This window comes from Salmo trutta, chromosome 31 (assembly GCF_901001165.1).
Source record: "Salmo trutta chromosome 31, fSalTru1.1, whole genome shotgun sequence".
NCBI lineage: Eukaryota > Metazoa > Chordata > Actinopteri > Salmoniformes > Salmonidae > Salmo > Salmo trutta.
The window spans coordinates 37237176-37250133 of record NC_042987.1 but is presented as its reverse complement, the minus strand read 5'-3'; the positions used below and the strand labels follow the sequence as shown (position 1 = coordinate 37250133).

At 41.1% G+C, this 12958-nt stretch overlaps 1 protein-coding gene across 3 annotated transcripts in view; it reads left to right on the top strand.

Annotated features, from left to right (window-relative positions):
• LOC115170147 (transferrin receptor protein 1) overlaps positions 1–9876 on the top strand; it is a 32333-nt gene extending 22457 nt beyond the window's left edge. For all 3 annotated transcript variants that reach the window (XM_029726479.1, XM_029726481.1, XM_029726480.1), the window contains exons 16-18: positions 167–394; positions 663–821; positions 4122–9876. In XM_029726479.1, coding sequence (XP_029582339.1) covers positions 167–394; positions 663–821; positions 4122–4364 — 630 coding nt within the window. In that variant the 3' untranslated portion in view covers positions 4365–9876. The remainder of the gene's footprint in view (positions 1–166; positions 395–662; positions 822–4121) is intronic.
• Positions 9877–12958: the final 3082 nt, after the last annotated feature.

The window sequence follows — 12958 nt, the reverse complement described above, 5'->3', positions numbered from 1 at the left end:
TCTTTCTATGACAACACCAACACAATATAACAAATGTTATTGCTACCTGTCGTTATTTTATGAACCCAGTTTTCCCCAAAATTGAGTAATGCCAGTCATTGTTTAGCATTCGGTTTCTACCTGTAATTGTTGGCATTCTTTACCCTTTGACCACCATGTGTCTCAGGGTGCGGAATACCCATACCTCGGAACACTGGATGATACACGCGACAAGCTGTATGGCGCCACGTCCAACCAGGTAGCCAAGCTGGCGGTGTCCGCAGGGCAGTTCGCCGGGAAAATAGCCCTGCGGCTGGTCCACGACCACCTGCTGCACCTGGATGTGGAGAAATACATCCGCCAGATCCGCACCCACGTGGTCGCCATTAACTCCAAGATTCAAAAATTGCAGAGTGTAAGTCGAGTCCGATCTGCTTAATTTCAGCGCAGTGCAGAGTTGCTCAGCTAGTGGGAAAGGACATGTTCACTGTCTGGTAATGTGAACTTGGCAGAATTATGATTTTAAGTTTAGTCTCTCTGTCGTCTTGTTTTCCTGTCCATGTCTACCCGTCTAGGATTTTGTTTTGTGCATTGTTTAATCTGTCTCAAATTGACCTCCATTTGAGCCCGGTGCTTGTTTTGTCTATGTTCTCATTTCTCCTTTGATCTTTTGTTATCTCCAGATGCAGCCCCAGGTGTTGCCTAAGTTGCTGTCTGTCCAGTGGCTGATATCTGCGACGGGCTCCTACAGCCGAGCCGCCAGTAGCCTGTCCAATGAAATCGATAATAGTAACCTGGAGGACGTAGAGATGTGCCGTAACATCAACGACCGCATCATGAGTGTGCGTGCATGTCCCTTCAAGTGTTCTGGTCCTTTGAGATGATTTTGTTGTTGGAATTGGACTGCGTACGGCAGGGTTTGCGTACGGCAGGGTTAAGGTTACAGTGCCTTCATGGGGTGTGAACACTTTCTGACTTTTTCCCACATTTTGTTACAGTGGGATTAAAATGGATTTGTCATTTTTTGACAACGACCTACACAAAAAATAATATGCCAAAGTGGACAAAAAAATTCAAAAATTTGTCAAATATTAATGAAAAATAATTAGTGATTTTCAAACTTTGCCATGAAATGAGCAGCAGCAGTACAGACCCATCGCTAGACTGGCACATTAAACTGCACATTCCTCACTCGCCAGATGCGCAACTAAATTAGTTTTTTTTTTTTTTTTTAAGTAGAAGAAAACAAAGTATTCTGTGATTTAAGCATTGAAATGGACTCAGAACATCAAATTTAGTTGTTTCTCTTTTGAACAATTGTAATTTTAAGTGTGAAAAAATAAAAACATAACTTGGGAAAATATAAAACAAAATTTTGGGAGGGCCCACCTTAGTTCTTTAACAATTATTTCACCAGGTTTATTGAAAGAACCAGTGCACTACTGTATCTTGTACACTAAGGACCTGGGGAAGAGTTGCAGAGGAGAAAAGCTAAAAGAAAAGTCTGTTTTCCATTTTTTTTTTTATAGTCGCTCTCATGTTAGAAAAGGTTGTAGACCCCTGCTGTAACACAACAAAAATGTGGGGGAAAAATCAAGGGGTGTGAATACTTTCTGAAGGCACTGTAGATGTCATGTACATGGGGATTGGGCTCCATTTCAATTCCAGTCAATTCAGAAGGTAAACCTGATTACACATTTTTTAAAAGCACTCTAGAAAATGTCAATTGAAATTTGTGTACTTCCTGAATTGACTGGAACTGAAATGGAATTGACTGGAACTGAAATGGAATTGACCAACCCTGATGTACACATGATCCTTTTGAAAGCAAACTCGGTGTTGCTGGGCTGCAGTGGCTGCAGGCCAAAAGTATGAATTTCAAGTATTTTGAAAAATGATGACACCAATAGGGAGACTGGCTTACAGCCTGATATAAAAAAAATAAAATAATAAGTGCCTTCACACATGGTTCATCCAAAAAGTTTTGGGACACTGTAAAGTCCATGGAGAATAAGAGTACCTCCTCCCAGCTGCCCACTGCACTGAGACTAGGAAACACTCACCACTGACAAATCCACGATAATTGAATTTCGATAAGCATTTCTCTACGGCTGGCCATGCTTTCCACCTGGCTACCCCAACCCCGGCCAACAACTCTGCAACCCCACAGCAACTGGCCCAAGCCCCCCCGCTTCTCCTTAACCCAAATCTAGACAGCTGATGTTCTGAAAGAGTGGCAAAATCTGGATTCTCTACAAATCAGCTGGGCTAGACAATCTGGACCCTCTCTTCCTAAAATTATCCCCCGCCATTGTTGCAACTCCTATTACTAGTCTGTTCAACCTCTCTTTCGTATTGTCTGAGATTCCTAAAGATTGGAAAGCGGACGCGGTCATCCCCCTCTTCAAAGGGGGAGACACTCTAGACCCAAACTGTTATAGACGTATATCCATCCTGCCTTTCTAAAGTCTTTGAAAGCCAAGTGAACAAACAGATCACCGACCATTTCGAATCCCACCGTACCTTCTCCACTATGCAATCTGGTTTGCGAGCTGGTCACGGGTGCACCTCAGCCACGCCCAAGGTCCTAAACGATATCATAACCGCCATCGATAAGAGACAGTACTGTGCAGCTGTCTTCATCGACCTGGCCAAGGCTTTCGACTCTGTCAATCACCGTATTCTTATCGGCAGCCTTGGTTTCTCTAATGACTGGTTCACCAACTACTTCTCATAGTTCAGTGTGCCAAATCGGAGGGCCTGTTGTCCGGACCTCTGGCAGTCTCTATGGGGGTGCCAGAGGGTTCAATTCTCGGTCCGACTCTCTTCTCTGTATACATCAATGATGTTGCTCTTGCTGCTGGTGATTCTTTGATCCACCTCTACACAGACGACACCATTCTGTATACATCTGGCCCTTCTTTGGACACTGTGTTAACAAACCTTCAAATGAGCTTCAAAGTCTTACAACACTCCTTCCGTGGCCTCCAACTGCTTTTAAATGCTAGTAAAATGAAATGCATGCTCTTCAACCGATCGCTGCCCGCACCTGCCCGCCCGACTAGCATCACTACTCTGGACGGTTCTGACAACTCTAAATACCTAGGTGTCTGGTTAGACTGTAAACTCTCCTTCAAGACACATTAAGCATCTCCAATCCAAGTTAAATCTAGAATCGGCTTCCTATTTCGCAACAGTCTCCTTCACTCATGCTGCCAAACACACCCTCGTAAAACTGACCATCCTACCAATCCTTGACTTCGGCGACGTCATTTACAAAATAGCCTCCAACACTACTCAGCAAACTGGATGTAGTCTATCACAGTGCCATCTGTTTTGTTACCAAAGCCCCATAATCTACCCACCACTGCGACCTGCATGCTCTCGTTGGCTGGTCCTCACTACATATTTGTTGCCAAACCCACTGGCACCAGGTCATCTAAGTCTTTGCTAGGTAAAGCTCTGCCTTATCTCAGCTCACTGGTCAACATAGCAGCACCCACACGTAGCACGCGCTCCAGCAGGTATATTTCACTGGTCATCCCCAAAGCCAACACCTACTTTGGCCGCCTTTCCTTACAGTTCTCTGCCTCCAATGACTGGAACGAATTGCAAAAATCACTGAAGTTGGAGACTTATATATCCCTCACTAACTTTAAGCGTCAGTTGTCAGAGCAGCTTACCAATCGCTGCAGCTGTACACAGCCCATCTGTAAATAGCCCATCCAACTACCTACCTCATCCCCATATTTGTTTTGTTTTTCTGCTCTTTTGCACACCAGTATTTCTAATTGCACATCCTCATCTGTACATATATCACTCGTGTAAATTGTAATTACTTCGCCACTATTGGCCTATTTATTGCCTTACCTCCTTACTTCATTTGCACACACTGTATACAGATTTTTCTATTGTGTTATTGACAGTACGTTTGTTTATCCCATGTGTAACTCTTTGTTGCACTGCTTTATCTTGGCCAGGTCGCAGTTGTAAATGAGAACTTGTTCGCAACTGGCCTACCTGGTTAAATAAAGTTGAAATAATAAATCAAATAAAAAATGTGTAACCTTGGGTGTAGGACGATACTGACACATTTTAAACACTTCTGTTTTATTTACCTTACTTTCCTCTTCCTCCTGTAGGTGGAGAGGGACTTCCTGTCCCCATACGTGTCTCCCAGAGAGACCCCGTTCCGCCACATCCTGGTGGGCTCCGGCTCCCACACCCTGAAGGCTCTGTCAGACCACCTGGACGCCCTGCAGAACGACCAATCAGACGCCGACGCTGATCTGTTCCGGATTCAGTTTGCTTTGGCAACCTGGACCATCCAGGGCTGCGCCAACTCACTGGCTGGGGAAGTGTGGTCCATAGATAACATGATCTAAGCCGGTCTCGACATGTCCTATTAAACAAAACACCCAATATAGCCATTGCTCAAGGCACCATCAGTAAGGTTCACCCATTCAGGAAAATTAAATAGAAGTGTTCTGTATCGATATCAATAACTGAACCTCCTTTTTTTCATATGCATTGCAACTCATCAGTACGATATGCTGTACTTTACCTTCCGCACAAGGCCCCAAAAAAGAACACTGAAATTCAACTGCCTTAAATTTCACTTGTTTGAGAAATAAGTGAAAAGCCATTATCACTATTGCCAGAAAAAAAAAAAAAAAGAAATACATTTCCTAACGCCGCATTTGAAATATATTGGTGCTAAATACGAATGACTAATGGCCTACAAATGTCACAGTACTTACTAGTATGGCAATAACGCAGTTTTGGCCCAATATCCAAGGTCACAAACACCTAAATTGTGTGTGTAAACTCAAGAGGTACTTTGCGATTACAACAAAAAGGTTATTATGGTACTCTTACCTACTATGAACAAAATTAAAAAACATTTTTTTTTTTTTTTTTTACAATCCGAGACTGCTGTTATTTCTACACTGTTACTTTTACATTGGATTCAAACCTGGTCTGTTTTTATAGAGATTATGGTGCTGAAAACTTTAGAACGAGACCTGGTCTGAGATCTGTTGCCAAATGGGTTTAAATGTACATTCAGCTCAGAAAGTAACACGGAATAGATCGTTATCAATAAAACGTCGCAATATTTGATTTGCCTGCTTGGTGGCAAGGAGACCACAGCTCCGCTAAAACCATGGGCAACTGCGTGCCCCTTTTTCAAGGGATTGTTAAATAAATGTTAACTATTTATGTTGTAATATAATCCCCCTCCTTGAAGAGTATAGTCAGAACTACAAATGTACGATTATTAAACAATTGAGCACATTTTTAGCTCTATCATCAGTTTTTATACAGCATGTAACTTGCATGCTTTTCATGATCAGTAAACATCAATTGATCTAATTTCAGATACTTGAGGGCAGCCTCACGAGATCCCTCTATTGGCCACCATTTAATTGGATATTTAAGTGCTAAAAAAGTTAACGAAACCTGACAAGAATGAGTGGTTTAGGTTAATTTCCCCATATTTTGTGGGCTCTGCCTGTCAAGCAGCAGAAGGCGCATTTGCAGATGTAATGTTTACATTGCAAGCTACCGGTAGAAAGTTTGTACAGTTGGCTAAACACATATATATATATATATATATAGTGGTAAGTAGACCTATTGTATTTTTTTCTTCAACCAATATAGGCCTACCTAGGGACGTTTGCTAACATCCCCTTTTCAACATAGTGTTTAATCACGATTGCTGCTGACACATAATAGGCGACATTGATTGATGGACCACGGCTGGTTAACAAGCTGATTTTCAGGGATATTGTGAGCCTGCCATCTATTATGGTGATGACAGTAGTCCGATTTTACAACTTTACCAGGACGAGGATTTACCAATGTCAAGCTCTTTCCTAAAGCCTAATCTCTGAAGCAAGCTAAATTAGTTTTAGCTAGCTACATGCCAAAGGGCTAGGCTACCTACCCTCACGTATCTTAATAAATTACATGATACACTGATGTTTACTGACAAAGAAAAAGCATGCAAAGACTGCTAAATGTGCAATAATCGGAAATGTGGTGTTCTGACTATGCTCTTCAAGAGGTGATGATATTTAAAAACCTAAATAGTTATAATATTGATTTAACAATCCCTTTAAACGGCACATAGATAGAGATCTAGTTGCCAATGGTTTTTGACACTTTATTGATGACGACCTGTTGACCCTACACTAAGCCCTGCCTGCCTTGGTTACTGTTGCCACCCGGAAGCCCAATTCTCCATTCAACCACTGGCGAAATCTCCTCACAATGATCTCAAAACTGTTTCGAATACACAATGAAATTAGACAGACTAGCCCTTGCTAATCAGGAAACTCTTGGGTATATTGTGGTTGCCTGTCATTACACTTGCTTCACAGGAACCTGGTAAAATTGTTTTGTACTTTTAGCTAGCCACTGAATGGCTCTGAATTCATTGTCGGCATGCAGTTAAAGCTATAACCACTTTTGGAGATAACTAGTGCCCTCAAACCGTATCCTGATGTCGACAGCAGTATACGCTAAAAACCTAGCTAGCTAGCTAAAACAATTTAGCTAGCGTTAGCAAGCTTTGGTGGTCAACGACAGAGCTAGCTAACCAGCTGAACTAGCAAACAAAATGTATATAATTTCGGGTTCAAAAAATACTCCAACAGGGTCTATATTTCAGGAATCACAGCAAGTATTCCTGGTGCATATTTCAAATATTTATCCGTTTTAATAAAGTTTGAAAAACATTATTTTTTTTGTGCCATAGATGGGTTGGCGTGGCTTAGCGAAGGGTCATTTGAACCACGTAAAGTGAGACCATCTAACTTAGTTACTGATATTCAGTTGTCCTTAGACCTAAAGGTTAAAGCCCTTTGTTTTTTACGCCTCAAGCAACATCTTCCTTACACCACGCTTGTGAGCTCTCAAAATGGCCTCCTGCTGACATGAATACAATAGCGAGGACTTTTAAACCTGGGGGAGAAAGGGTCTTCACCACATGGCACTGAAAAGGTCTATTTATTTCCTTGTTTATTTATCAGTGACAGGGTTCACTATAAATGGTGTATTTTTTTAACAACTTTTTAAACATGTATAATTATCGGGAGCAGTGTCTTCCATAATTATGACAGTAATACTGTCGAAATGACAAAGCAGCATCTGCTATGGAAGTGTACCTGTCAGACCGACTAACCCATACTAGAGACCAGCCCATACTTCAGTCCATTCAGTCACCTACTTCACAACCGACTGCAGGTTCTGCGAGTTAGCCGTTAATATATTCCCGAATGACATCTCAAACCGATTTCAAAATACATTAAAAACAGCACAACAGAAGTTGGTTGCATAAAAAAATAATAATAATTGAACCGTTATTTCACTAGGCAATCAGTTAAGAACAAATTCTTACTCATAATGACGGCCTACCCCGGCCAAACACTAACGACGCTGGGCCAATTGTGCACCGCCCCATGGGACTCCAATCACGGCCGGTTGTGATACAGCCTGGAATCGAACCAGGGTCTATAGTGACACCTCTAGCACTGAGAAGCAGTGCCTTAGACCCGCTGCGCCACCCAGGAGCCCAAATTGCCTTTTTAGATTAACACAAAACTCAAGGCGGTTTCTAGTACAGGTTTCTTGGTGGATGTACATACACTTTCTCATCCTGAAACATTATCGGGAGCAGTGTCTTCCATAATGTGAAGAAGAAGGTAGTTTTTGTCTACCAGCGTGTCCGTATCGGAGGCAGTGACCTCCATATTTCACTGTAGGGTGGATGTGATTTTTATTATCGGGAACAGTGTTTCCCATAATGTTGTGTGTATATAATGTCTGCATCTGCATCTTTTGCGGTGCTTGCCGTTCCCTGTCATGTTGTCGCAACCCCTATAACCGTGGCACTCTGTAGTTGGCTAGTATTTTGATTTCTACCAGGTGCTGTTCTTCTCTTGTTGACTCAATTCATAAGGAATTGATAGTGTTATCCTGAAACATCCATTGATTTGGGTAAATGTTAAAGCTGAGACTGAACGATGTAGTCAAAAGGGTTTCATGTTTTCACGAGGGATTGAGACCTAATGTGGGCTGTCTTTATTTCCTGTATGATTCTGTTCCTATGACAATATCGGTTACACTTAACATAAAGCCTGCACTGCAGTATAATGCTTTATTACTTTATAAGCATGTGTGAGCCATTTATAATGTCTTATTCTAAGACTTATAATATGCTTTCTCTTTATGTAGGACATTTTTTAAAGGACAAAAATTGACTTATTTAGTCCGGTTCATTATGAGACCAATCAGAAGACATGACAAGTCTTACAATGCATTATAACAACAATGCATTATACCTGCAGGCTTTGAATAAAGTGTTACAAAGTTACATTTTTTTCTATTTCTCCCTTTTTTTTGGGTTGCTGTACATTCTGTTCTCTTTAGGGGCTTAGGCTATCTGTGCCTTGGGATTTTGTGAATGGTAATAATGTAGAGAAATCCTGGCGAAATGAAGTCTTCTCTGTGGTGAATATTGTCTTTTCTTTATCCATACTTCTTTGCAGACCATTGCAATTCTTGATTTTTAAGATGTTTGAGTATAATTTGGATGCGTTTTGAGTCTGTCATTTGTTAGCTTTAAAGCTAGAATCCGCTGTTGAAACAACAACAACCAAAGGGTGACTTAGTTGTCTTTAACTTTGTTGTCCTTTTTACTCTGTGTTAGTAAAAATGCTGGGGGATGGGCCTGGAGAAATGCAACCACTCTCAAATTCATAGACAGAGCTATGGATCCAAGGACTGACTCCATGACATCTATCAAAATTATTCCGTGGAAGGCTGCGTGTCTGCAGGTTTTCACACTTGTACTTGATTGATGAATTACGGTCGCTAATTAGGTAAACTCCCATCACTTGGTTGTCTAGTACTAAATTGAAACGAAAAGCCCGCAGACACTCTGCCCTCTGTGGAATGAGTTTGACACCCCTGATTCATGATATCAAAATTAGAGTTTTAACCATGTTTTGAGGCTATACAGTATTTTTACATTTGCTTTGTTTACATTGGAGTAAAACAAGCTTATATTTTGGGATCAGATGGGTATGTCAGTTGAACTAAGCTCATTAAGGCATTCATAATTGATATTCTTGAATATTCAATGGGTGTATATACCAATTTAAATTTATAAGTCCAAAATGGATGTAGCAACTGCGGATTCCAGCGTTAAGCCCAAAGTCATTGTTTTTGAGAGAAGTCTACCCTATACTATTACACTCATAGGTTATAAACAAGCTTGATTATGACTGATGGAAAATAACATGAATATTTGAAAAAAGAATGTCTAGAACAACTTCCTAACTTGAACAGCAGACAGTAAAGAATTTCTTAAACTTTTTGTTTACAGGACACAAAATATACTGATGATAGTCAAATAATTTTATCAGACACTGACGTCTGCTCGACAGGTAGACCTGAGTTGTCATGTCACATTGGCAAAGTCAAAATTCCATTAACCAAATTGTCAGGGATTACCACACTGTGAAATTGCTATTTTCCTGCATTAGTTAGACTTGGCATTTTACATTTAACCACTCTAAACTGAAAGTATGCTACAATCAGATTATTCAGTATGTTAATTTAAATCGAAAGTATTGGCAAAACTGATGCCCCACAAAAGTGTAAGTGGTGTATTGATTGTAGGAAATTTCTATCATAACACAATGTATATTTTGAGGATTTGGATTACATAGCTTCCCTTTGGTGGCCACTTAAAAAAAAAAAAAAAAGCCTGAAACAATAGGTAGCGTATTTTGAAAAGACCACTTGTTGGATGTTGGATTTTTTTCTTTGTTTAGGACTACGCAAAATTGCTTGTCTCCTGTGTTTGCTGCAATAAATAATTACACGGGTGTTTTTGTCTTTTTGTAAAATTTCAAGAATGTATCAGTAACGCATTACGGTCTGAAAGGGAATGGGTAAATATAGGTGACGACAGGACAGGAGACCAATGTAAGTGTAGTAAAAAAAGAATCGGAAGAGGGGTATGATTTAAAAAAAATTAAAATACAAATTGTAGTGTTGCTTTTCACCATGGAAGATGTTTGACCAAATATAATGGCAACTACACTGAACAAAAGTAAAAATGCAACATGTAAAGTGTTGGTCCCATGTTTCATTAGCTGAAATAAAAGAGCCCAGAAATGTTCCATTTGCACAAAAAGCTTATTTCTCTCAAATTTTGTGCACAAATTTGTTTACAGCCCTGTTAGTGAGCATTTCACCTTTGTCAAGATTATCCATCTGCCTGACAGGTGTGGCATATCAATGTTACACAGGTGCACCTTGTGCTGGGGGAAATAAAAGGCCATTAAAATGTGCAGTTTTGTCACATGATACAATTCTACAGATGTCTCAAGTTTTGAGGGAGCGTGCAATGGGCATGCTGACTGCAGGAATGTCCACCAGAGTTGTGGCCAGAGAATTCTACCATAAGCCACCTCAATTGTTTTTGAGAATTTGGCGTTACGTCGAACCAGCCTCACAACTGCAGATGGTGTCGTGTGGGCGAGCGGTTTTCTGATGTCAAAGCTGTGAACAGAGTGCCCCATGGTGGCGGTGGGGTTGTGGTATAGGCAGGCATAAGCCACGGACAAAGAACACAATTGCATTTTATCGATGGCAATTTGAATGCACCAAAATACTCTGACGAGAACCTGAGGCCCATTTTTTTTTTTTTTTTTTTTATAGGTATCTGTGACCAACAGATGCATATCTGTAATCCCAGTCATGTGAAATCCATAAATTAGGGCCTAATGCATTTAGTTCAATTTACTGATTTGCTCATATGAACTGTAACTCAGAAAAATCTATGAAATTGTTGCATGTTGCTTTTATATTTTTGTTCAGTATAATCACATCAATGCTAAGTGTTCCAGGCTAAAGCTCAGACTAGATACAGATCTAGGATCAGATTCCTCTCCCACAATCCTAACTTTTTTCTTCCTCAAACTCTATATCTATTCAATTTAGGGAGGAAGTAGTGCAATAGGGGGCCTCTACAGCAGAGGCTGCTGGGAGGAGCTATATGAGGACGGGCTCATTGTAATGGCTGGAATGGAGTAATTGGAACGGGTATCAAACATATGGAAACCACGTGTTTGGATCCGTTCCATGAATTCCAGTCCAGCCATTACAATGAACCCGTCACTAATCCAACCCTGTTAGCCCATGTGGGACACACACACACACACACAACCCTGTTAGCCCATGTGGGACACAAACACAGACCACTCTAACATCGAACGGACACACACACACACACACACACACACACACACACACACACACACACACACAGAGGTGTTAACTGGGCAGGAGCAGCCTGCACACACTATGGTCCTCCAAAACGAGATGCCCACTTCAGTCCTTTAGAAGTTTCATCTTCATATTGCCTGGCCCTGCGGTTTAATTTACTGTCATTATAGCACCACCTGATGGCGACAGAGAACAATACAACGTACAAGGGAAACTGTACATGCAGCAATCCAGTGACAGCCATCTCTTCAAAATATGGGAGCCGTAGGAAAGGAAAGGGGCAGTACAACCAACACATGCTCTTTCTACACGTTTTATTTACAGTATTATACATCTGTGAAACCCCTATTACAGCTTGCGATGAAGTCGATACTGTCTTTCATATATTAATTAAGAAAAACCACTGGCTGTGCATGACAGCAAAGTCAGACACCAAATAATAATTAAATAATTGCATTCAGCATTGTTTTGTATTTGGAAGTGCAGTCGCAGTCAAATGTATTTTCAATGGGGCAAGTGTATGTTTAGCACGGTTCGTTACCAAGTTCAGGTTGAAAACGTGAGTTAGGGACATGTGCCTTTAAGAGTGGGTTGACCGCATAAACGCGTACAAAAAAACCAGGGTTGAGTGGATGCCGTCTGCTCGAGCCGATGCAAGCAAGGCTAGAATATGGTCAATTCAGAATAGTAGAATAAAAACAAAATGAGCGATCCATGTTAAGTTTTCATAAGGAACTGGAGAGTTTCAAAGAAACAGGCAGCCAAACACGCCTCGCCAGGGAGCAATGCCGTGAGAGAGAGAGGAGCAGATATCTACAGGTAGTTTCAAGTTTTATTAGTTGTATGTAGTGAAGTTGTATGAACAGGATACACATGGTAACGTTAACTTATACACCGTCCAAAGAAATACCTTCTCGACAATGCAACAACATTAAGAAATAATGAAAGATAAGAATACGAACATAAAGTAAACGTCTCAGTAGAATATATATATTTTTTAGCATAAGTATAATACAGGAAGGCACAATTTTATAGTCCAGTATTTACACATTTTGGGGAAGGGGGGGATTGGGGTGCAAGTGTTTAAATTGTGCAGTATTTAGCAATAGTAAATAAACAGGTGTGTGTGTGTGCGCACACATACATGAGTGAGTGCATGTGTGCTAAGGTGCAGGTGGTCAGTCCAGTTCAAGTGTTCAGCATTCTGATGGCTTGTAAATAGAAACTGTCTTTGAGCCTGTTGGTATCAGACCTCATGCTCCGTCTGATACAGTCTGCCCGACAGTAAGGGAATGAACAGCTCGTAGCGGGACTCCTTCAGGCATCGTTTCGAGTACATGGATGGGTCGGAGGATGGTCCCAGTGATGTACCGGGACCAGTTGGCCATCCTTTGCCACCCGCTGGAGGGCCTTGCGGTCTTGGACGGAGAAATTCTCGTACAGGCTGTGATGCAACCTGTCAGGACGCTCTTGACTCTAACCAAATTCTCTAAAACGATGTTGGAGGCGCCTTGTGGTAGAGAAATTAAATTCTCTGGCAACCGCTTTGGTGGACATTCCTGCAGTCAGCATGCCAATTGCACGCTCCTTCAAAACTTGAGACATTTGTGACATTGTGTGGTGTGACACAACTGCACATTTTTAAAGTGGCCTTTTATTGTCCCTAGCACAAGGTGCA